Raw genomic sequence first — 26384 nt, 5'->3', positions numbered from 1 at the left:
GCTGTGGCGGTGGTGGGAGAGCTTCAACACCCTCACAGTAATGAGAGAGAGAGAGAGCAGGAGAGAGTGAGAGAAGTCTGTGGGCATTCCCACGCTTCATTTCTGACTCATTCATAAACGCAACTTGGAGAGGGCTCTCACCCCCACACACACTCACCCATACACTCCATATGATCACTCTTCATTTCTCTCTTTGAGGGGTTTTCCCCGTGTCCCTGTGTCAGCAAATCTGACCAACTGTTGCACTCCGTCCGTCCGTCAGTCTGTCCGTCCGTCTGTCCGCCCATCGAGGTTCTAATCAGCTGTTTGTCTTCTTCCCCTCTTCCCCCCCTCTCCCTCCCTCCTCCTCACCCAAAGTTCAAGAGGTTCCACAGGGAGATAATAACCGAGCTGGAGAGAAAGACGGAAATGGACGTCAAATACATCACAGTGAGTTTGTGTGTGTGTGTTGTGTGTTATTCTTTAAAACCTGACAGCAAACATGATAATGTGATTCGTGAGTTTTTAAATGGGGAAGTTAAGTCAAGTGTATTTTGCAAACCAAAGTGCGGATATGTCACGTGTCCAAACCCCAGAGACACGATACACGTGGGCTAGTTTACTTTTTAGATCATTAATTAGCCACTGAATCGAAATTGCAAATAGGTATTGAGTGAGTCATCATTAAAGTGCAAACTCATTTTTATTTCATCTCTGCGTGATCTGGAGTTCCAGCGTTCACACGTTTGTTTTTCCTCTGCGTCAGGCCACATTCAAGAGGTATCAGATGGAGCACAAGATGAAGCAGGACTCTCTGGAGAGGTCCCAGTCTGAACTGAAGAAGCTGAGAAGAAAGAGCCAAGGCAAGAACGCCAACAAGTACGAGAACAGGGAGAGCGAGGTGAGATGAACGTAGAAACAAGGTATCGATACGTGACACACACATGGATGCTCTTTCTTTGACACACACACACACACACACAGACACACACAGTTTCTTCATATGTGCACAGACATAATTACACAGACACTCAATCATTCACAAACCTTGACACCTGAGACGCACCATGTCAAAGCCAGTGTAACAGTAGTGGGGGGACAATGTATGAAGTGTCCGCTCTGTGCCGTCAGGCAGGAGAAGAAGATCTATGTTTGTTTGTTGGCCGCCTGCGACTCCAATACACCCGCATGCAATCCTCTCATGCACCACCTTGCTCCACCCGCATGCACACCGGACATGCACACGCACAAGCAAGCAAAACAATGAGCAACTTTCCAATTTGAGCAGAGTTACTGGATACAAGTTACCGTACTAGCCAGAGAATTATCTGCACACAAGCGCTGCAAACCTCCTTATATTGAATCATCTGTACGACCAGAAACAACCAGAACTGGCATTCAGAGCAACACTTGGCTTGCATGCAGTAGTATCAATGGTTTTGGACGTCTGAGACATGTTTGGTTAATGCAGAACTTTAGCTGCCCTATTTAAATATTCCCTTCTAGGTTTATATCTAAGCCTGGTTGGCTGTGTGTGTCAGCTTCCTTTGCAGAACCACACAGTAATGTGTTTTGAACTTAATATTTTGCAGCATCAAGTTTGTGTATTCAACTATACTCAGGCCCTGAGGCAATCAAAAGAATCCTTGTCTGGTTTTTTACCTTCATTAGGGCATTTTCATCTGCTTTCATTTATCTGTTTATCTGTTAGTGGGAAAATGCAAAAAACACTTGACAGATTAACACAAAACTTGGTGGAAGGATAGATTTTGTGTCCTTTTTTTTGTGCGGATCCAGGAATTTGTTTCACTTTCTTTAACATTGCAAGATTAAAAAAAAAAGAATAACTAATGGATCTTGATTGGAAATCCAATCAGACATGTGAATCTGTGGAATGTGAAGTAATTACAGCCAGTTTCAGTTGTCATTATGTGATGCCGCCGCGCCCTGTCGGTGACACTGCAGATGAATTTGATCTGAAAGCTGCGACCCTGAGGGCACAACAGCAGCAGCCTCAGATTTTACATAACCTGCCCAACATCGATCCCGTCAGGCAGCAGGTTCGTCTGGGTGTGCGTTTGTGTTTGTGTGCATCTCTGAATGTGGAAGGCTTTTGTGTATTCTGCCGGCAAGGTCGAGCCTATACCTGAGCCTGGCAGAGGGAATGGCTGCACTGACACACACATAGAAAATGACAGAGAGATGGATGGAGAGAGATTTACAAAATATAAATGAGTTTCATATCTCAGATAGAATCAAAAATAGGAAAAAATACTTTTTCATTCGCTTCCTCAGGTTACTGTGTAGAGAGCTTATATAACTTGTCACTTTAATTGTATATATATTCTATGATCTACAGCTGAAGCGATTACTCCCTTTATCAATTATTTAAGGTAATTTTTCAAGGCAACCTTTCCTCGTTTCAGCCTCTGACATGTGAGGATTTTCCTTCCCTTTGTCTTTTATCTGAGAAAGCTGACTATCTCCAGGGTTTGGACGATAACAGGACGTTTCATTTTGTTTGCCCTTATGAATTGCCACTTTTTCCTTCCACTGTTTGTGTTGGTCACTCATAATGGATCACGATTATTCTTTGCCGTTTGCGTGAATAAAACTTTAATACATGACCTCATCCGTGAACAAAGGAATTGCACCACGAGTCGCCTCAGGTAGATTTTCATAATTAATGGTGAGACAACAATTCCCATGATCCCACGCTGCTTCACCACATAATCAAACTCGGTCTTTAGTTATTTTTTCGATTTAAAGACCCCTAGCGGCCTATGTTACATACTTTACATTTAACTAACAGAAATTATAGACACATTTCTCTTTGTCTTTTTCCTTTTATACTCCTGAAGCTTTTCCCTCCATCTCAATGCCTCCTTCTCCTTCCTTTATGGTTTTTTTTCCGTCACCTCTTTCCTCCCTTATACCTTCCCACCAGTCTGAGATTCGGGCGAATTCGCTCGCTGCTGTGCTCACGTATCTGATTTAAGGCCAGGTATTAAGGATTTAGATCCCTGACAGACACAGAGATGGTCCAGCAAGCAGACAGACAGGGTGTCGGGAGCTTAGCAGCCGCTGATTCACCGTTCCCCAAAGAGACTTCAAAACTGTGGAGCAATCCGTCAAAAAGTCCAGACAAGATTAAAAAAAAAAAAAAAAAAGTGGGAGAGCCTCCACAGCTGTCAAACAATTGATTAAAAGACTCACCAAAAAATAACCAGCCCAAGTTTTTCTCCCTGTCGACGGGATCAACAGAGATTGAGACGTGTATCAAGAGTCTTACGTGTCAAAGAGAGCACTGTGTTTTTTCTCAATCTTTCCATTTCCATCCCTCTCTTTCTTTTGCATATAGCTCTCAGGTAAACAGGTTATCCATAGCAACAGGCCAGCTGCAGTGTTTATAGATGAAAAGTGATTAAGAGGGTGTGTGTGTGTGTGTGTGTGTGTGTGTGTGTGTGTGTGTGTGTGTGTGTGTGTGTGTGTGTGTGTGTGTGTGTGTGTGTGTGTGTGTGTGTGTGTGTGTGTGTGTGTGTGTGTAACATTTCACACTCCCCCTTGTTCGTTTCTCATCCACTTGTTAGTACAAATTATGCCGCCCACCTCCACAGTTCTGGAAAGGTGTTCACTCTCTTGTCGTTTATTTTTCCCCCTCGTTTTTCTCTCCCTCACTTCTGTTTATTTCTTAATATCTTTCCTGGCACGTTATACAAGAGCAGTTGTTTTTTTTGCCAAAACGAAACACAAGAATAGACTGAAGAATTGTAAGAACTTTAAATGCATGCGATACGCTTGGTTATTCATTTCAAGCCCTGTGATTAAATTAAACACCTCAATTAGCTAAATGAATGTAGGCACTGTGGCACACTTGGACTTGTGGGAAAACGCTTTTGCATTTTTGATTACATAGATTACATTTATTAAATAAAACTTTATAATGAAATATTCCCGTAATTTAACTGCTAGATGATTTATTTATCTACTGAAGTAAAGGGGACTGAGACAACACTCTACTCTCACTCCACATCCTTTAAAATTTTAATGTTTCAACACATTTCTACTGCAAATTAATGATTTTTATATATGAAAACACCACTTTCTTTCGGAGATGAGGCGGGATGCCAGAACCCTTTAAACCAAAATGACAGTCCCCCATAACATGTCATGACGTGCTGCTGACATACAACATATGAACACACACACACTGACTGTCTGTCACGGTTGGATTGACCGTCAGCAGCACCGGGAGAAATCCTGCCCCACGTCTGTGACTGTTAAAACATCCGTAAAGTTTTTACGAGTTACAGCAGGAGGGCAGGATTCAACATAAACTTGGTAGATGCAAGTTTGATCTGACATCATCTTCTTTTACCGATCGGTGAATTGATAATGACGCAGCAAAACCTGCCCTCACAGCAGCAGGGGCAGATTATTGAATGTCCCAGTCGTGAATGCAAACACTTGGGGACAGTAGGAGAGGATGTGATGCGGGAGCGAATGGGTAGAAACCCTTTTAATTCAGCTTTTATTTGTGTAGGTGTGATTATTTGCTGGTGAAATTTTCATCGGCTCCTTTGTTGACACAAATGCGAGCCAGGGTTCATGTGAGGACTTCCTGGCATTAGACAGACGGCAGTGTTTGTACAACGGTGATATCACTCTGCTGGGAGTTACTTAGCTGTTGTCACTAAACACACAGACACAGGTTTACACAGTTTATGTTTAATGTTTCCCACTGGAATTAGATTATATTTAAGGTCATTTTTTTATCCGTTCTGACAGTTTTTATAAAAATAATTCAACAGTATTTCCGTGTATGAGTTGTGGGTATTTTACACCCAAAGGAACCTTTTTAAATGAATACCTTTGGTTAAATGATTTTATTAATTTGACACCATAATGTGACACTCCATATAAATAAGTGGAATGTCATTATAACTCTCCTACCAGGTGGCTGCCACATTTCCATGCAGAATATGTTTCCCGGCACACAGTTGACACAGGAGAGGAGAAACTGAATGTTTTGCAGATGTGTGCATTTCCTCAGACTCCGGTTGAATAAAGCCCTCGGCCATTTAGAGGATTTATCAGATAAGGAAGGTTGTGAGAGCTGAATAGAGAGGGGGGGTGTGGTGCCATTGTGTTCACAGCCGTTAGCAGGTGTGCCCATTCCAGTCAGTCGGACGAGGAAGACAATATGGATCTCATGTGAAACAAATGGTTTCGCTATAAGAAACTGTCTGCATAAAAAATGTGTGTGTGTAGCTACAGAATCATATAAATTAGTTTGTGAAAGCTCACACCAGGATGAGGAGTTAGGGAATACTCCTGCAGTTATTTCTCTAAATCTATACTTCTCATATTAGATTACTCGTATCTCCATTTACTACAGTAACAAAACTCTGCACATAGCTTCTTTGTGTTTTGTTCTTGTTTTCAAAAGAAATGTCAAACACACCGAGATACTATAGATGTTGAAATAAGTTTTAGATTTAGTAAAAGGATCAAAGCTGGAGAGGAGTATCGGATTTCAGAAAGATTTACAGACACTTTGATGCACATGGACACGCATGCACAGTGTAGATAAGACTGACCCTCTCCCTCCTGTGGCTCTGTCCTTTCTCTAAACACTGACGACGGCCCAATCAGCCAATACAGTAAACTCTAGTCTAATAATACCTGTTCTGCAAGACAGAGATTAGGATGCTCAGAAAGGAATTGTGCTCCTTTCATATCGTTTGCCCTTGTTGGATTTGCGTACAGGTTTTGCAGTGAAAGGGCCTAAATGCACCATGTGCACAGGATGATAAGACAACATGATGATCTATGGCAACAACACGTCTTACTAATGAAAGACCATTAACCCATTCAGAGAGACTGGAATTGTATTTGCTTTTGCACATATGCGTGGACTCAGAACATGCATGGATGTGTGAGGTATTGTATTTGGATGATGTTCGAGTAAATCAGTTGAGTTTGCATGTGTGTGTTTGTGTGTGTGTGTACGTCGTCAGTGCCTGGAAACGTTGATGAGCCGTCAGATGGACATGCAGTTGTACGTTGCAGACGGCTGCAAGGAGGCCATGCTGGAGGAGAAGAGACGCTTCTGTTTCCTGGTGGACAAACACTGTATGTTCTCCTACCAGACCGCCTCCTTCCACGACAAGGTACACCAGTTCAAAATGACAGAAAGATCTCACCGATATGTTTTCTGACCTTGAAAGTTTGTTGTTCCTGTGCAGAGAAAAATCTTCAACCGTTTTGAATCTGATCAAAACCTGCAGCCAGAACATTATATTACAAAAACCCACGTGCATCGTGTTACCATAGTGATGGAAATGTGTGCACAGCGATGATTACTCAGTTTCGTTTTGATGTATTTTTGTCGTGTCCGTGCCTGCTGGACAGGCCAGAGACATACTGACGGCGAAGCTGAGCACTTGGCAGGACCAGTGCAACGACGCCACCGACATGCCCGAGAGCATCTTGTCGATGATCGAGGGGCTGCGGACGCCCGTCTCCATCACGCCGATGCCCTCTCCCTCCCCGTCACAGCGCAGCTTGGTATGATGGTAGAAATAAATACACGTTCTTGTGCTTGATATGTCGCTGCCTTGTTTCATAGTTCACACAGTGTGGTGCAACGACGAATACTTCAAGATCAGTTCACGATAGAAACTTGATTATCACTTAGTTAGATTTAATTCATATGTATTTTAAAAACTTCATATACATGTAAAGGCAATATTTTATCACACTTATTTTTTTCTTACTCTAGTAAAGATAATGTGAATGACATTCAGACCGGTTGGGTGACAGAGAGTTATTTTGATGTACTGGCCTCACACTTGCACAGTTGCTAACATGCTAACGTTATGATTGATGCTACTATGGCAGAACATTATGGCCCCTGTGGCTCCACCTCTGAAGCCTCAGATCAGCCCGCTGGCCAACATGTTCACGCAGGAGAAAAAAACTTCGCCGGTATCCACCATCACCAACAACAGCAGCATAGGTAATTATGACCTATGATGTTCCTTTAAGCTTGAGAGTGTACGTGAAATATGACTGTTCTTAATTGTGCCTAGAAATCCTTACCTTTCTTCCTTCCCCTAATTCCAGATCATGTGAACATTGAGGAGAACTATCTCGCCAGGTCTGTGTCCATGGGGGCGGGCCTCAACAATGTCGTGAAGAGGCCTCGCGTGCGCACCATCTTCCCTCACACCGCCGGCAACAACAGCACGCTGCTCAGCTTTGACGAGGGGGACGTCATCGTCCTGCTCATTCCCGAGGAGAAAGACGGGTGGATGTACGGTGAACTGGAGAAGAGCGGAAAGTGAGTTGAACCACGTGTGGGGCACGGGGAAGGGGAAGCATCTGTTCCTGTTAAGGCTCGATGCTCTGCCCCCGCTACTGCTATTGATATCAAATGTTTCACATGTCCAAATCAGAACAAATTCGACATTGCACTTCCATGAGTGAAGCCAATAAGATCAACGGTTCTCGAGATATGCGTTTGGACTGATTTCTGAAATTGGGAGATGGATAATGACCATGTGCCTCCTCCTACGTAGTTTTTATCATGCCGGTCAGGTTCCTCTGTACATCTAATGATCATGTGAATTATATGAGTTGGACTGCTCTGTCCTAACAGGCCAGATGGTCCCTTACCTGATTGTTGATGCCAGCCATGCCCACGAACACACACACACACACAGCGCTCTGGGCTCATCGAGTGATGCCTGAGCTGGAACACTCACAGATAAGGAAATCAAACCAAAGTATGGCCTGAGGGCAGGATGTACGATAGCGGAGAGAGAGAAGTTCAGAGGTACCACCTGCTCTCTCGCACAGGCAGGCGCCAAACCAAGCCCGCTCTCCCCTGGTCTCTGATGTCTGACTCCTTAAACAGGGATTTGATCTGAAGCCCTTGGAAGTGTGTTTTTGAATTTTAATCATTCATCAGGTTTGATCTCTGTCTCTATCAAGGGAAATTACCTGCCGAATATATCGTGACAAAAAAAAATGATCAAGGGTAGAAAAGAATAATTTTTGAGTTTCCTTCAAAAGTAAAACTTTGGTGTTGCTGCCTCGCTGCTGCGAGCTGCTGCCTAAAGGCTTAGAAAGTGTATATCATCATGTTTATCAGAAGACAGCATCCGAAGAGAGAGGCTTCATGTCCCGTAGGAGGTTTGGCTTCTCATGCTTTCGGGGTCTCTCGCTGGGTTTCTTCCTTTGTCTTATTTCAGCTTTGATAGTGTATCCCGGCAACTTGCCTGGCAACAAGTAGACTGATTTCGATACCCACACAGTATTGATGGACGGAAGAATGAATGCGAGCAAGGCAGAGCTACATTCGAATCACAGCGAGTGAGAAATGCTGCAGTAATGCAGACAGCGGCGGGGGCAACGTTTGACAAGAGACTCGTCTTCTCTTCCGATATGAATGTGATCCTCTCATATCATCATCCAAACCGTCTTGTTAGAGGTTTGATTTCCTGTCCAGGAGAAGTCACCAGGGGAAAGTGAACGCCTCCGGCTAACAGTGCTGCTGAGTTCTCCTTGAGCAAGGTTTTTTATTAATGTCAAGTTGTTCCAGTAGCTGGCAGTTACATCGGTGCTGGAAAGAAGCGCATGTTCTCAGTGGAAAACCCTTCCCTGAATAAATACAAGCTATTATTAATATGAGTGCGATTGTGTGATGTGTGTTTTCCCCGTCTTTTTATCAGAGGTACATGAAAGAACACGCCTGCTCTTCAGGCTTAATGTGCAAATATTAACATTCAGCCACATGGAGGAGGGAGAGGCTGATTACGAACAATCTTGTTCCCTTAACGGCACAATGACACACAGTCCTTGGCCCGAGCTTCTGATAGAAACGAGCTGTTAGTCATGGAAACTTCTCCTAAATGTGTTTCCAAGATGAAATTAACCGTTTTTATCAGAGAACGGTGAGAATTCTTCGAGTAGCTTAAATTCAACTCAACCATTTGACTCAGTATGTTTTTCATTATGAAGTATGGTTTATTTTGGCCTATATGTGTAAATGGTAAATGATCTGTATTTATATTGCTTTTCTAGTCTTGTTTTTTTTTTATTTTACCATTAACCCATTCACACATACATTCATTCATTCAGTGCATATGGGCAGCACTTTATTTTATCTTTTTTCCATCTGTATCTTGCCCAAGAAAACTTGGGATCGAACCGCCGACCTTCTGGCTAGAGGGTGAACACTCTGTGGGAGTGCATCTGTGTGTGTGTGTCTGTGTGTGTGAGAGTGAGATTAACTCAAGTTTCGTTTGACACATGACTTTCCCACAAGACCTCATTCAAGTCATTTAGACAAATAAAATAAATAAAATTCAGCAAAAATGTAGAAAAAGCTAATGTTGAACGGTTCCTTTGATGAAACCCATTTGCAAACCACAGGCTTTGATTGTTTTCTCTGATGGATTCCTGCTTTCCGTTGCCATAGTTACCATAGGCATCCTCACAGTATACACAACAATCAAGAGGAAGATAATAGCTCTATAATATCTCAACAATACCCACACCTGCGTCTGTAACTCTGATGGAGGAAGCCGGTTGATTAGACGGCAGAGCAGCCGAGCTCTTAAACAATCAGATTCCTGTTCGATGAGAGCTGATAGGACGGCCGACAGTCAGATACACCACAGACGTGATCATCCCTAATTTCTCTCTCTCTCTTTGTCCCTGTCTTTCGCAGGAGGGGCTGGTTCCCTTCATCTTACTGCCAGGCACTCTCTGAGCCACTCATGAATAACAACAGGTAAGGAGACTCCACGTTCCAGCCACACACACACACACACACACACACACACACACACACACACACACACACACACACACACACACACACACACACACACACACACACACACACACACAGCGGGCTTCATGTTACAGCCAGCTGTATTGTTGGCAGTGTTTCCTCTGGTTACCCCTGTTAACCTTTCTCATCCTATAGGGGAGGGGGGACACTCCCATTCTTCAACCTTTGATTCCCATTGTGCTCAAGTTGTATTAAAATGTTTACAAAAAATTTGTATCAGTCTCTCTGCCTCTCCTCTGATTGGCTGACTGTTTGTCTGGTTGATACAGAAGTAAAGCCAGTTTTGATTGCCACCTGGTGGCTGGATGTAGTATATGACATAAATCCTGTCTCCTCCTTGTTAGTTGATGGGACATGGACCTAACTAAAAAAATCGAATCAGTCTCCTCGTTTAACCACATGCTCCGTTGCTTTAACACCGTGTGTGTTTTGATATAAAAACCTCAATAGAACATCTAAGTATCTTTTGTTCATATATTGGTTTTTATGACACAGTAATTGAAATGAAATGTGAAATGGACTTTTCACACAAGCCCAGCAAAACGTCAGGAAACAGGATGTTGTGTGCTGATGAATAGATTTTGCTGCTGATGAGAGAGAGGGGAGAGGGGGGGGTCGACTCCAGGCTTTTCTTCAAAGAGACTAATCCCTGTCGGATTAATTTATTAGATCTTAATGTGCTGCACCTCCCACAGAGAGGCTGCCAGCCAACTGCTACCAGTCCCTGAAACACAAAGTTTAAACCGTAACCAGCGCTGCGGGACACAACTCACACAGTCTGCATCCCATCACCTTAATCGTAACATCATGTCTGTGAACCCAACGTCAACTGCCAGACAAACCTCTTCAGTGGAAACACAGAAGCTCACACACACATGCCCGGAGACGCATGTGCTGTCTTTTAATTGGTGGCCTTTTTTACTGTCCTTCCTCTTTCTCTCCCTCCACTCCATCTTTCATCCTCCTGTTTCTCCTCCTCCTCCTCCACAGCGTGTCTGCTGCACCGTTCCGCAGTAGAAGTGTGGTCAACCTGCACCACCAGGACACGGAGACGGACGAGGCGACCATGGTGCTCCCCCCGGCAGACTACTGCGACAGCTCGCAGCGTAACGCCGTCAAGGACGGCTCCTTGTCCAGCGGCGCCGTCACCACGAATAACATCCACAAGCACTCCCCCACGCCCTCCGCAGCCTCCTCCTCCTCGTCCGATCACAACACGGTCAGTCAGTGTGTCGGTGATTTGGTTTGTGTGCATTCGTCTGACATTTTCAGGGTTTTGCCAAGCCACGTGTAAAAGTGGTCCATTAAGCCTAAGTACAGTTAAGCCCTGCCTTTTAAAAATGATTGTTCTAAGAAATGTAATCAGGTCAGAACAATATTACCCACTGTCTCCTGCCAGACGTCTCTATTGCGCTGGCACAGTCCTGCCGCAGTGCCGTGAGGTTACGTCTCACCTGATACTTGCTGTAGCAGGACTACTGTACCTTATCTCGCCTGCTGTTGACAGTACCTGTGTGTGTGTGTGTGTGTGTGTGTGTGTGTGTGTGTGTGTGTGTGTGTGTGTGTGTGTGTGTGTGTGTGTGTGTGTGTGTGTGTGTGTGTGTGTGTGGTGTCACATGAGCCTTTTATGTCTGCGCAGGAAACCTGACCTCACTCTGATACACTCTCTGTGTCAGCTGACGTACACATTAAAAAAATCTAACGCAGGGACTCAGAGACACTGATGTTTGTTGTGATCCCGTGAAAAGCTGCATGTGACGCAGACTGAAAAGGGTTCTGGATGTTTTCATTCTCTGCTCGAGGCACAGGTGGAATATAGTGTTTGAGATGAGACCTTATGATATACAATTAGATAAATGTTGCCTGCTTTCAATGAGGTTTAGGTGACTGGAAAAGGCACGTGTTGCTCCTTGCAAAAACAATCAGGTGGAGATTTTAACTTGCCTCTAGGAGTTAAAGATAATACACGGAACAATTCTTCATTAAAAGGGCTAAAACAACTAGACCTATATTATATATTTTGTTGACTTTTGTACTTGCATTCTCCAAAATGTTTCCAACAATGTTCAAATCCGGAGAAACTATTTTATTCAGAGTAACGGGACGTTTCATTTTGCTTGTCTCTACTGTCACTTCCGGAGCAAACGCCATGTGACAAGGGAAAAACACACTGTTACCCAGTTAGCTTGTGTTTTCGTTGCACTGTTTGTATTGGATCACAGTTGTTCAATCCCGCTGCAGAACGTGAATGAAACTTGTATTAGTTACCGCATCTGTGAACATGATTTGCGTCAGGTAGATTTTAATCAACTCCCATGATCCCACGCTACTTCATGACATCTTTTGTTATTGTTTTGATCAAGAGACCCCTTGTTGTATGTTAAATGTAGGAATGTTTGCCGGTTAGCGTCGTGACAGACAGTTTAAACTTTCTCTTGCCCAGAGGCCCCTTTGACCCCGAACAGACTCAGTAGGTAGATGGATTTTAACTCTATCTGAACCATCACAGACTCACTTCAGATTAAAAAAGGTATCGGGAATAAAACGTCAAAAGAAATGTGTTAAACCGGCCATTTCCAGCTTCACTCAAATAGCCTGACTTCTTATCCAAAAAGTCCCAGGACTCGTCCTCACGTGGTTGTAGGGGAAGACGACGGACACAGCTGGAAAATGACCTTTGTTACAAAAATCCCAGATGTGCTGACACTTGCTCTCCCGGAGACTCTGTTCCACTTAGAGACAGTAGCACTGGGACAGATATGAGAACAGAGTCTGGGTCAGGCTGGGCGACTGAAGTCACACGCAGTGCATACACTCCACTGAATGAAGCCCTCTGTGTCTCAGCAGCATGTGTTTTTGATTACATCCGTTGTCGGGAACACTAACAAACTTCTTTATTCTCGTGTAAAATATAATTTCAATTGTTCCAATTATTCCAACATAGTCCTTGCTTTACTTGTTCTTCCATTTTCATAATATGCAAAGGCTCAGAAAAACTTGTGGTTTCCTTCGGACAAAAGCTTTTGTAAATGTGTTGCGGTACGTCAGGGTCAAATGCACATGAATACAGTCGCGTGACTTCAGAGGACAATACAATGACTGGAAACTTACCCTAACCTCAAAACATGTATTCACGTAATGATTTACATAATGGGGATTTGCTTTTTGCCCAGATAAGGAAGACAAGTCCCCATAAAGTGGTTGTGTAAACAGATGTAGGTCCCCACAACATGAGTAATACCTGGACCTCACACTAATCCTTAAAGCAAGACCTAACCCTCAAAAAGCCCTTTGAAAAAGTAGGGACCAGCCAAAATGTCCTCATTCATCAAGGTTCAAAATGCTCCTCTCAAAGATCTAGGCACAAGTACACACTAAACACAACACACAACACACTAACGTCACTTGTCAGCCATAGTGGGATATTCCCTTTTATGCTTGCATATATACATTAATATGTGTATAAGTATACACTTTTAATTGACCACTGTGGATAGAGTTGTGATGTTTGACCCAGATGGAGGCTCAGTGGTCAGATAGCAAAAGAGATGCTTTTCTCTTCCTTGCCTCGGCCGTATTTATAATTTATCACGTAGTTGGTCCACAGCCACACGCAGACAAACAGTAGCTGTGTGTGTGTGTGTGTGTGTGTGTGTGTGTGTGTGTGTGTGTGTGTGTGTGTGTGTGTGTGTGTGTGTGTGTGTGTGTGTGTGTGTGTGTGTGTGTGTGTGTGTGTGTGTGTGTGTGTGTGTGTGTGTGTGTGTGTGTGTGTGTCAGTCTACATCCGGCGTACATCTCTCCATCACTGGCTCAGCATTATGGTGGAATTCACTCTGAGTAAACCTGATACCCACCTCCCCTCTCTGTCGCTCTCTCTTCATTCTTTTAGTTTCTCTTGACGTTGTTTGTCTGTTCATCTTCACAGACAGACATCACAGACAGACATCTCTATGTTGTCAATACACACCTCTCTCTCTCTCTCTCTCTCTCTCTCTCTCTCTCCCCTATCCCCTCTCTCTGTCCCTCTCTCTGTCCCTCCCTTCTTTTCGTCTTTAAGTAAGGGTCGATCTCAGGGTAGTTTTATTTGTAGTGACTCACAAACCCCTGATTTGACTATATTTAAAGTATGCACACAGAACCATGCATAGAAACACACACACACACACACACACACACACACACACACAGATACCAGAATAGACTTGCGTGTGGGAAAAAGTTCCCTGCAGCTCTGGTAGACTATAGCACACTGGTTTATGTTGAGCTCAGAGTGTGAGTGTGTGGGTGCGGTCACGTGTTGGTATGTGCGTGTTTGCGCACTTGTGTTTAGGTTAGTTAACAACTAGCTTGCAACTTTCACGTTCATTAATGTCAGTATAATACTGTGTGTGTGTGTGTGTGTGTGTGTGTGTGTGTGTGTGTGGGTGTGTGTGTGTGTGTGTGTGTGTGTGTGTGTGTGTGTGTGTGTGTGTGTGTGTGTGTGTGTGTGTGTGTGTGTGTGTGTGCTTCTCATGAGGTAATGAGCTCTGTGCAGATGGAGGAGTGTGTGTTTTGTGTTTTCTCCGCACTGGTAGGTGTGTGTGTGTTGAAATGATAATTCTGCCTCTGCGGTTTACGAGGATCATAACAATTTGTTTGTGTGTTATTAGCTTAAGTACATTGTGTTTGTCTCGATTTGTGTCTTAGATGACGATCAGATTGCATCTTATGACTGATCCATCTATCTGTCCGTGTTATCAGTGCTATTTCCACATAACTGAGTATAACTGATATGTGGGTCCAGGGAAGGAAAGCTGAGAGGAGGAGAGGAGACAGGAGGGCTGGGGGAGGTGGGGTTACCCAGGAATGCACTGTCACCACGAGAAAAAAATGCACCCTCACTGGTTTGGTGCTTTGTGTGGAGGAAAAGATAATGACTCACAGGAATGAATATATTGAGAGGATGGACAGAGAAAGAGAGATCTGAGAGATTGAGGCTTCCAGAGAAAGTTAAAGGAGCGGACATGATTTTGACCTGAAGCATCGTTGAGACAGGACAGAAAGACGTGGCGAAGACAATCCTGGTTCCCTGACTGAGCTGTGAGTTAGCATGTTGAATGAACACAATTCTTTATTAAACTATAGAAATCAATCAATCAGTCAGACTTTATTGATAAAACACTTTTCATACAAACCGAATGTAACACCTCCCCACGCACACATTCACTCACAAACACACACACACACACACGCACACAAACAAAGGCACTGAGAAATAAAGACAGGGAGGGAGGAAACGCTATCTCACCAATTTGCAATGAGGAAACACTAGAGGTAGAGTTTAAAAAAAGAAAAGACTCAAATACAAAGAGCAAAAAAACAAAAGAAAAGTGAGCAGAATAGAAATAAGGATAATGTGATTCTAACCGGGAATAGATGTATCTGGGGGGGGGGAAATGAAACAAAAAAGTACAGTGCATTCAAAGGACAATTTTCTGAAAATAATAAAATATTTCAATTTAAAAGGATGAAGAAAGAACAGGCTAAAATGTAAATGAATGGACAAATAAATAAAACTCAATTGAAAGTCGGAATAAAAGTTTTCTTTAAAAAATATCAACATCTGTGTATAACACAGCAGCGTTAACTTTCTGCACTGACGTATAAATCTTTTCTCAAAACAAGGTCAGATCTTCATCTATGTCATCTCATCTAATTATGTTTACGTTACGTTTTATGAACTGATAATTCTCAGGTTGAGTTGTAAAAGGAGAATAGCAGCACTACATGTGGTGTAAAAAAAAAAAAGGGAACTACATACTGACCCTGTCCATGTGAGTAAAGAAATGTGTCCTTTCCCAGCCCTGATTATTGCTGCATGATCTGTGATCCCGACATCTGCCATAGGACAGATGTGACACTGTGTTGGTCATGTGGGAAATACCATCCAGAAACATCAGCCTCTATCTACTCCTGACCCCTTGTGGAATATGTGAAGCACTGCAGGTTGAAGGCATTTTAAATACAGAGCCAATGCCTGCTGCCTGGAAGATCAACTATTACTGTTTCTACTACAACAATAAACAAATACAATAGTTTAATCTAGGGTGAGCAGAAATTTCTGATTTTGAACAGTTTAAATTTTTTTTATTGTCGTTCACATGCAAGTGTGTAAATCATAAGGTTTAAACGTCAAGTGAAGTTGGGCAGTAAAAGCTGTATATTGTACAGGACACAGGGATTTCAGACACAGGCACATGTTTGTTTAATACACTGCCACTGAAGCCACTGAAGAAAAGAAGAACCTACAAACTCAATTGATTTGAAACACAGTCGGGCTGGTAGTGTCTGTGCAGTTGCAGGTAAATGTGCTTCCTTGTCTCCAGTTCCATTGGCTGTCACACACACACAAATTTGGTTTTCTTTTGGTTTGCTCATTTAAATGTGGATGTAAGTTGGGTGTAAATCCCATCTGCATCAATACTAGAGTTCAGTCTGCAAATATAAGCAAGAAAAACGTATTAATTCAACATTCTGTCCCGTGTCTGTGCTCACTGACTTGTCATGAGAAAACTTAATGCACTCGAGCAGACTTGAAATTCCAGAAGGTCCAGATTCCACACGCTGTCTTGTGATGTGACGTCTTTCCCACACTCTCCCTCACCCGTGTTCTCATCCAGCGTGTCCACTCCAGCTGCCTTAGATATGAAACATGAAAGAAACATGGCAGAAGAAGGGAGTGATTGTTGCATTCGTAGTGCAAACGTGTCGTGGTACCGCACTGTGTGATCAGTGTATCTGTTTTCTCCACAGGGAGCCCAGCCGAATGGCGTCTCGAGACCCCAACCGGCTTTCCTCGCGTAAGTCACAGACCAGGATGATGTGCTTTTCTCTTTTTTTTGCTCAGACACGCACTCATCACTTGTCTCTGCTGCATTCCCACAGGGGAGGGAACCCGTTCGCCACAGTCAGGCTACGTCCGACCCTCACCAACGACCGCTCCGCACCGGTCATCTGACCGGTCTCCGCTCCATCTTTAAGTCCTCCCCAGCCTTCCATCGTCCTCACACCCAGGACGTGCAGCTCTGCCCTGCCTTCAACTGACCAGCAGCTGTCTCTGGTCCTGGATGAGACTGGACAGAAGTCGGCCAGCACTGACACAAAGTAAAAAACATGCCATCTGAATGTGGGATCCCCCCTGACTGCTGCAAACTCTCCTGTGGAAGTATTTTGGGAGTGTTTTATTTCCAGATGCTCATATATTTAAAATAATGTCTACTTTTGTCCTTCTGTGTGTGGTGGTGATATCTACTTGACCACATTCTTGCCTGCACTTGAGAGCTAGACGAATAAAACCGGTCAAAGAAAAATATTTACGCCGTTCATGTTGCTTGTTTATCGTCGAAACACAACTGTTAGAAATCCTTTCTGTTGCCATAGGACAGTAGAAGAATGTACTTTTTGAGGACCTCTGTGTTTTGGGTCTTTATGAAAATGCTGCAACTCTGGGATTGATTGTAAAAAGATGTCGGCCGCTGCAGCGAGGAGAGAAAACTGCAAACATTTACAGAGATGCATCCTGAAGTGATCTTTATCCTCATCTCTCTCTTGTATATAACTTTGTACAACAGACATCGTCGTTTGTCCTTCGCCATCGAACTTAACTGTAGAGCTAGACGATCATGGAGACGGGACTTTTGCCTTAATGACCCACACGGTACAAACCTGCTGTAAAATACTATTTACCTGCTGCACCCTTCAGATTGTGGACATGACCTGCGACGTCCTAACAATCCCAGTGCAGTCGTTTCTGCTTTAATCATCACACACGACACAGTCTGTAAAACTCATCTTCCATATTACACCCTTAATAGAATGTGCTGTAAGAAAAATAAAGATTTATTTCTTCAGTTTGCTGTTTAGTTCGTCGTGTATGAGGATTTAACATTTCCTCCACCAACGAGGTTGTGTTTTAATCCGGGTTTGTTTATTTGTTTGTAAGTAGGATGACACAAAAACTACTGAAAAGATTCACATGACATTTTGTGGAGGGATGGGGAAGTGACCCAAGGAAGAACCCGTTACATTTCTGTGTGAATCCAGGAAGTTTGTTTTACTTTCATTTCGTTTTTTTTCAACATTTTTCATGGGGAGCATGACCCAAAGAAGAATATATTTTAACTTTCTTCAACATTGTGAAGCATTTTTCAACATTTTCATTTTTCTGAGAATAATTCATGGATTTTGAAGAAGAAATACCAGGCTTTTTTAGGTTTAGTGGACTCATATTTAAGAGTGTGTGCAATTCAGTGCATTTAAATGTGGTTTTAATGTGAAATATGAATTTAAATGTGGTTTTATAAGGAGACTGTTGGGGCTTGGCAGAGGTATGAGCCACTCTAGTTGTTCTTGTAATGAATTCCTTTGTATGAACATTAACAACATATTTTCAGAATTTACAGAAGTAATATCAAATCAAGCAAGAAGTCCAAAAAGGGAAGTAGCATTCATTTTTTAATTACAGTAACTGATATATAAAAAGTAAGAACCCTAATCATAAGAGCGTGCGTAGTGTGGTTTCTAAAGCAAGATTTTTATTTATTTTTTTAAATCCCTCCCGCCCAGATATATCTCCTCTCTTCTGCCGTGGACAGGTACAGAACATCCTGCTGTGATGGAAGACGTGGACGCGGGAGATGCTGCAGATACAGGGACACACGGAGACATTCTTGATTGTCTGGCTGGGAAGAACGGGGCAGGGTGACTTGTCACGGAGGAGAGTACTAAGATAGACGTCCAGAGATTATGCACATTATTGAGAGACAGCATGCTTCCTTGAAGAGAAACGCCGCTCACGTGTCGATACGAGAGTTTCTCTTAAACTGGGTGGAAGTCCGAAGTCAAACAGTGATTGAGGTTGTAAAGTCGAGGGCGTTTCAGATTGTGTGTACCTGAGTTCTGCATTGGCCCTGGAAAACGCACAACCCAGCAGAATAATCATCAAACAAAAAACGGTCAGTGCAAATATGGCCCCAAAGAAATATCATATCAACAAAAAGAGACAGAATGCTGCGGCCTTTCACTCCGACACGGGTCCATTGATTCAGACGGGACAGTTCACGCTCAGGGATCTTTACACAACTTTTCCTTTTTTTCCCCCCACATGTTGTTTGTGTTACTCCAGGTCACAATCAGCAATCCGCCAAAAAAACAAAGAAGAGAGGAAACATTTCCAAATGAAAAAGATTAGCATTTCCTGAAAAAAGCTAATACATCGGTGATCAACATGGGTGCTGTTACTAAGTTACTAAGCCCAATGTTAACAAAACAAGATATATACGCAGCGTGCCAGCGAATTAAAAAAAGAGAGCGAAGAAATAAACCTTAAAAAAAAAAAGAGACGACATTAGCCTCGTTAATTCTGACTTGTCAAAAACACGAAGGAATCTGCTCAGATCCTTGGATCACTGAGCTAAATCTACAGAAGAAGTCATGACTGATGGAATCTGTGATGCTCACTCTGCATGTAGTGAAGGCACTGACGACAGCTGGACGCTCCCATACGCTAGAGCACATCCTCAACTAGCAGGTGAAAACTGATTTCTACAAAAACCTTTGATTAAAAAAAAACTCACTCTGAAGTTTGTGACAACATCTCGATGATTTCTTCTACACGACATAATGGCAACAGCAATGTGCAATATTGAGAAGGATAACAAAAAGAAGACACAAATATGCTGGATTATATATATATATATATATATATATATATGTGTGTGTCTGTATGGGTATGTGTGTGCACGGGGGGAGCACAAGCATGTGTGAGAGCTGCGGTTTGGTCCCTCTTAGCCGAAGGTGGTGCCACAGTTGGGACACCGTCTCTGACGCAGCGCGAAGCAGAAGAGGATCCCCAGAGGGAAGAAGAAGATGGCACACATGATCCCCAGGCAGGTGAAGTCATCCTCCAGGACACCGACTCTGCAACACACACACACACACACACACACACACACACACACACACACACACACACACACACACACACACACACACACACACACACACACACACACACACACACACACACACACACACACACACACACACACACACACACACACACACACACACACAGGAAATATAAGATGCTGAGATGACCCAGGATTTTGGGTCAGGTGACTCCGCATGTTCTCCATCGTGTGAGTGTGCATTTTCTCCGGCTTCCTCCCACAGTCCAAAGACATGCAGATTGTGGTTAGGTTACTATGAGAATCTAGAATTGTCTGTCGTGTGAATGAGAGTGTGAAAGCTTGTTTATCTCTTTGATACACCGGCGACCTGTCCAGTGGTTTTTTTGCCTCATGTGACAAATACCATGAAGAATGAAGTAACTTATTTTGAAAGGTCTCATGACTGCAACCCGCTGACCAGCATGTCCAGTAAATCTAAATGAAAGGCTACTGAACACTTCCTGTTTATGCTGTGAAAGCTAATCAGATTTAAATTGGGATTAATTAAATAGAAATTAAAAATAATATATAAATGCACTGATAATATTAGATTCTGCATTTAACCATATTAATATCAGTCTAAACAAAGGTTTGCTTTACATTCGGACTCAAACTGTGTGTGTTTGGTCTCACATGGCCACGCACTGAGCTACACACTGTGTGCTGCTGTCACATGTCAAGAAAGTTTTTGCATTTGCACAACTTACTTGTACACTCGTGCCAGGAAGCTGCCAAGATGCAAATACCGACGAACACTGTACCAGCTTCCTTCAACTCTCCCGAAGGTTTTGCATATGTAGACATGCACAGTAACTGGGGCGCATGTCTACTGTTATCACAAAGTTCTTTTACAAATACAGAGTTGATTCAAAGTGCTTTAAAAAAAAAGTGATAAACAGCCAGATGAGGAAATGAAAAATAAAAAGTGGGTAATTTTTGCTTACGCTAAGAATTAAAGTGTCACAAAGCTGCTGTGAGTTTTCTACACTTTTAGGTCAATATTTCAAAAGAGTCTTGTTCTATCTTTAAAACAACATCAGCGTTCACTGCAGTTTTTTAACTCTATTATTACTCATAAAACAATATAATTCAGAGAGTCTTAGTCATAAAAGTTACCTATAAACACATAAATAACTAGAGTGGTTGAGCACATACCCCCACCAAAGCCCCACGGCCCAAATTACACCCACATAAATATCAGTCGACACCACTAACTAACTCATTCACCACATGACAGTAAATAATCCTGCAGCAGAGCTGATGTGAAACAATAAGACGTCACAACCTGGTGGCTTAAGTTCCTGGAGTGGATTTATAGATTTCATTATACAAATTCAAACAGTGGACGAGAGTGCATGTGATTTCTATTTGGTGTTCGTGTGGATCGTGTCCTGTAGCCACCTTTAGCCCCGTGTGGTCACATGTTTGAGGCTGAAATCATCTGACTGACAGGATGTTGACTCAGGCACAATGAGACCAATGTGAAACCTTCTTTTTCTAAAACTGAAAGTCATATTCGCCGGCGTCTGCTCACATTTTCCTGTACAACATTCAAGTAGAGGTGAAGACACACATGCGGAAACTGGGTTAGTCGCAGCGAGAGCGGCACACTCGTGTTCAACCACGTGCTAATCGAGGGACCCCGCCGTCAGTGAACGCTCTCATTTCCATCAGTTTCATCAATGAACTGAACTGTCCTCGTCCCGGACGCCTGACAGTGAACACACCGCCCAGTGCTGCATGTGTCGTCTTTGTGTATGAACTGTGGTAATCTGTTTTCTGATGTATGTACAGTAGGCCAACTAAAAAAAACATATGATTGTTACATCCTCCGTTATGTTGTGTGTGTGTGTGTGTGTGTGTGTGTGTGTGTGTGTGTGTGTGTGTGTGTGTGTGTCCTCACCTGCAGGCAGGGCAGCCTCCCACCACCACTACAGAGGGCTGGATGATGGTGTATGTCCCAGTGTAGGGCTGCTGGGATACGGCAGGGGCCATCTGAGCCGATGGGTATCCTGTGGTCGACACAAAGTGATGACACATGTTATTTTTGGACAAGTAGTGTAATTATTTAAGGTTGCTTCATAGAAGAATTCCCAATATTGTGTTTAGATTTTTTTTTTAAATTTTTATTCCAACTGTTACTCAATCTGTGTGAATGTGAAATGAAACTCAGCAGTGACACAGATTTACTGTAAACAGGTTTGGCAGCACAGTCGTAATGAGGTTGACGGTAAGAGAAGCCAAAAGGACAAGACAAAGTATCACTTGACATTTTAAAACCAAGTTAAATTGAGCTCAGGCCAGTTTGAAGTCATCTGGAACCGAGGCTGGAGGATAAGGTCCAAGATTATGTCAAGGGTTAAAATGTTCCCCACACTTGAAATCGCTAATAATCACAATGACTTTCACATCATTATTTATTTTAAGTTTAAAGACAGATTTTTGCTCCTAAATGATGGTTGTTGATATAAATATTTTATATGTGCAGAAAAACATTTTACAAGGTCGATCAATTACGTGTTACACCTCCTCACTGTGCTCCCACAATGGATAAGCCTTTATTATAACTTTTGTTTGTGATAATTATTCCTATTGTTTTCTCACTCAGCCAGTTCTGGACCTGATCGATATGATGGTACATGTATATGTCACATGATCGAGTCCTACAATGCACTCTGTGTATTTCAGTTATATTCAGGGGAGCAGTATTCATAGGGATAAAGAGACTTGAGTCACATCTGATCATTAAGTTACTACAAACATGAGGTGACGAGAGAAAAATAAAAAAACAGGTCATGGCAAGTTTTGACATATGAGTGTTTTTGTAGGGGAGCTGGTTTTCACTGACTTTTCTGTCCGTCTGCGTCGATACGTGCGCGTCGACAATGAACTTTGATACCAAACGAGCCTTCACTGAAATGTTTACCACCACTTTTTCCTTTTATGGACGCCTCAAACTCCTAACTCGCACAAAACCAGGAAATGACACGTGATTGCACAACCTCTTAACTTTGTTTCAGGACAGTGATCGTTTTATAGATCTTTTATACGCTCAGAGTCAGATGATGATCTGATTCAAATGCAGCACACATGTACAGTAGAAGGCCCGAGGCTGCCGTAGCACCACTACAGTGGTGGCTCTGTAAACGCTGCCTGCACAGTACCAACATTTCAACACGTTTCACATTCTCATGCTTCCTATAAAAACACAGGCCTCTGGGCTGGATGAGTTCAGAATCAGAATCAGAATCAGAAATATCTTATTGATCCTCAGGGGGGAATTGGGGAAACTGTTTTTTTTCTCTCGATCCAGCCAAGAATAGAAATATATACAGACCAAGAGAATTACAATAAATTGAAATATAAAATGTGTTTCTTTTGTAGAAATATGTATGTCTATATGATTGTTATGATATATGAATGGGTGACACATTTATGTAATTGATGTATATTGCACAATTACTTCTGTTTTTGTCCTTGGTCATGTGACATGGGTCATATGCATGTCGTGAGGTGATGACAATAAACAATATTTAAAAAGAAATATCAAATATAGCAAAGAGAATGTAAAATAAAAGAAATTGTAAAAACAAATGTGCATAATAATACAATAAAGAAGTTGAAAGGAAGATGTGAAAACAAATTCTGACACGAATAATGATCTAATTATGAATTAAAATATCTTATTATAATATTTAAATATATAGATGGAATATTTATTGTTGGAGGTTTGATTAGCACGATTCTTTTGGGGGGGGATTTACACAAAAATGTGTCACTATCAACAACAGAACCGCTGCTGGCACATTGCGCATGCGCACCATTGGATCGAATAAACAACATAAATGAGCTTTTCACAGTAAAAACGGAAAAGTCTCAGATACGAAGCTTCATTATTCAACATCACAGAGTTAAACCACACAGAGTCACACACGGAAGGCTTCACTTAGGCGGAGACGGAAGTGTTGAGCAGTCAGGGCTCACTTCACTTTACTTCTGGGGTTAAACGTGTGCGACACACGGACACACTCACCCTGGACGTCGGGGTAGGGATACGGCGGCGGGGCCGGCTGCGGGATGGCCCCATAGCTGTGCTGCTGTTGGCCGTAGTTGAAAGCCGCCGGGCTGGCGACGTAGGCGGGAGGTCTGTCCTGGAGGAGCGGTTTGTTGTCCACCATCTCAGCCGACGTGCTGCCTCTGTCCTCGGGCCCTTGGAACTTCAAAACTCCTCCGCGACACTCAAAGGCTCAAAGCTGAACTCCGGCTGCTTCGTGTCCGCGGGAGCGGGGCGCAAAAACCCAACAGAGAGAAGACGCTGCGTAAAAATGAAACTTGGTTCCTCTCCATGCGCCAACTTTGTCCCCGGCGGCGCAACTACCCCCTCACACACACACACACACACACACACACACACACACAAAAACAACAATATTCACCCAAACGCGCAGTGTAGACACGGGAATGGTGCGAGTCCGGCGGGTTGTGGTTAACTTAACTCCATGTCCTCCTCGCACTTGGTCCTTTGGTGCCAAAACAACAGTTGTGTGTCATCGCGGCGGGGTTTCACTCCGCTGGAAGTCAGAGAGGCTCGTTCCTTTCTGTCTGGATTGTCACAAGAGAAGAATCATGTGATGAGCCGCCTCTGCGCACTCTCAGGCTTCTTAAAGAGACACGACGGGGAAAGTACAGACTGGGGGAGGTGGGGGAGCTGGAGGAGCTGCTGCTGCTGCTGGAGGAGCTGCTTCTGCTGCTGCTGCTGCTGCTGCTGCTGCTGCTGCACTGCAGAGTCTGGAGCCTCCTCTCAGAAACACTCCGGTTCCTCCACAGACAAGGGGTCCAGACACCAGCCTCCAGCCTCTGGAGTTTGTTGGGTTAACAGTTTCCGGTGGATCGAGGGCAGCCCTGTTTACACAGGGACTTACATAATTGGTCCTCGTTACAAGTGGGCTACACTCGAGGTTGCATAATATTGAACAGTCAAACCAAGCATGAGGCTGCAGGTGATACAAAGTGAGGAGAATGTAGAAAATCCACTTATACGTTTATAGACATTTTATATTTGATGTTAGATCAAAGTTAGATGTCAACATGGAAAACAAAACAGTAGATTTTCTCCATTGTCTCGTCCTTTTTCAAGAATAATGGACGAGACAAACAAGTATATTTTGAATATTTTAAAGACACATTCATAATAAAGCGAACTAAACTAAAAAAAGTTCTGAAAAAAATAATTACACCAAAAAAACTACATTATTACTTTCTCTGTTTTATTCCAGCAGGAGCTCGGCTCTGGATCACCACAAGGCTGTGATGAATTTCAATTGAACTGATTGCAAGTGACATAATATCAATGTAACCCCTCCATAGACCCCTCCAAGTGTAAAACACATTTACTGTTGGTAGTACAATTTTGAGGTATTTTAACATACAATAGAATAGTAAAGATCGCACCAGTGGATTCTAGTATGTATCTAGGGTCCCTCTGTCCCAGTAGTTCTACTAAAGAACCATTTACTACCTGAACTGTTCTGATGTTTTACTTTAACTAAACGTTTGAGGCTGAAGACGTCATCAAGGATCACGTACAGACAACAGGGTGACATCAGGTTCTCATTCCCAACACATATTGATTAGCAGCTCTACAAACCGACCCCGTCAGTGAAATCCCCCCCACTGAGGTTTATAGTGAAAACTCTGTCCAAGGTGCTGAACCTGGGACCCCCAAAAATGGAGGAGCTATCCCAGGAACTTGGTGTTTGCCCTGACAGCAGATTAAACTCCTGTGGGGTCAGAATATGAACAAACAAACAAACAAATAGATAACGTCCTCTATGCTCACTCACTCATAGCGTGTACTAAAGTGGTGTGAATTCATGATTGATGATGATGATGATTTCTTTAATATTTAAAACTCAGGGTTCAGATAAAATAACAACACAACATAAATTAAAAAACATGCAAAAGCCCCCAAAAAGTATTAATGTCTAACATAAAGACAACTATACCTATGTCTCCATAGTGTGTGAAGTTAAACATTTGATAAATCCAACATGAGCCTGGAAATAAATGTAAAGATGATATTTCTTGGGACAGATTTGAAAGTGTTGACTCCTGCAGCCACACACATTTCTCCTCAGTAATATTCTCCTATAGCGTCATTTAAAAAAAACTTGAAGTTTCTTAAAGGTTCAGTGTGTAGAGTTTAGGGACATCTAGTGGTGAAGTTGTATGTTGCAGTTGAATACACCTCACCTCACCCTCCCCTTCCAAACATGACAGAGAACCTGTGGAAACCTTCAGTTGTCATGAAAAGTCAAAAGGTGTTTAGTTTGTCCGGTCTGGGCTACTGTAAAAAACATGGCGGCCTCCGTGGAGAAGACTCGCGCGCCATGTAAATATAAAGTATTTAAATGTAAAGGTAAACGTACAATCTAGATGACACACACAAGTGAAAACATCAGGAGGATTATTTTTCTGCCAGTAGATCCCATTCACCTAAATCTTACACACTGGACCTTTAAAACTTCATGACAATATCTTGACCCAGATGA

At 42.9% G+C, this 26384-nt stretch overlaps 2 protein-coding genes across 5 annotated transcripts in view; one reads left to right on the top strand and one right to left on the bottom strand.

Annotated features, from left to right (window-relative positions):
• LOC118123151 (brain-specific angiogenesis inhibitor 1-associated protein 2-like protein 1) overlaps positions 1-18377 on the top strand; it is a 30728-nt gene extending 12351 nt beyond the window's left edge. The window contains exons 5-14 of the mRNA XM_035180325.2: positions 358-429; positions 746-880; positions 6000-6152; positions 6394-6549; positions 6883-7000; positions 7108-7324; positions 9719-9781; positions 10835-11063; positions 16637-16683; positions 16769-18377. Of these exons, the coding sequence (XP_035036216.1) occupies positions 358-429; positions 746-880; positions 6000-6152; positions 6394-6549; positions 6883-7000; positions 7108-7324; positions 9719-9781; positions 10835-11063; positions 16637-16683; positions 16769-16841 (1263 nt within the window). The 3' untranslated portion in view covers positions 16842-18377. The remainder of the gene's footprint in view (positions 1-357; positions 430-745; positions 881-5999; positions 6153-6393; positions 6550-6882; positions 7001-7107; positions 7325-9718; positions 9782-10834; positions 11064-16636; positions 16684-16768) is intronic.
• Positions 18325-24471, bottom strand: bri3 (brain protein I3). Of its 4 annotated transcripts, none has more exons than XM_035180327.2 (4): positions 24270-24471; positions 23867-24148; positions 21737-21845; positions 18325-19801 (listed from the first exon to the last, which is right to left on the bottom strand). In XM_035180327.2, the coding sequence occupies exons 2-4, from the start codon at positions 24009-24011 to the stop codon at positions 19669-19671; spliced, it is 387 nt and encodes a 128-aa protein (XP_035036218.1). In that variant the 5' UTR covers positions 24012-24148; positions 24270-24471; the 3' UTR covers positions 18325-19668. The 4 variants fall into 4 exon arrangements, with proteins under 4 accessions (XP_035036218.1, XP_035036220.1, XP_035036219.1 ...); XM_035180329.2 differs by having other exon boundaries at positions 23867-24100; XM_035180328.2 differs by having other exon boundaries at positions 23867-24097.
• Between the last annotated feature and the right edge of the window lie 1913 nt (positions 24472-26384).

Source organism: Hippoglossus stenolepis, chromosome 16 (assembly GCF_022539355.2).
Source record: "Hippoglossus stenolepis isolate QCI-W04-F060 chromosome 16, HSTE1.2, whole genome shotgun sequence".
In the NCBI taxonomy this organism is placed as follows: domain Eukaryota; kingdom Metazoa; phylum Chordata; class Actinopteri; order Pleuronectiformes; family Pleuronectidae; genus Hippoglossus; species Hippoglossus stenolepis.
This window is presented reverse-complemented; position numbering and strand designations above follow the sequence as displayed.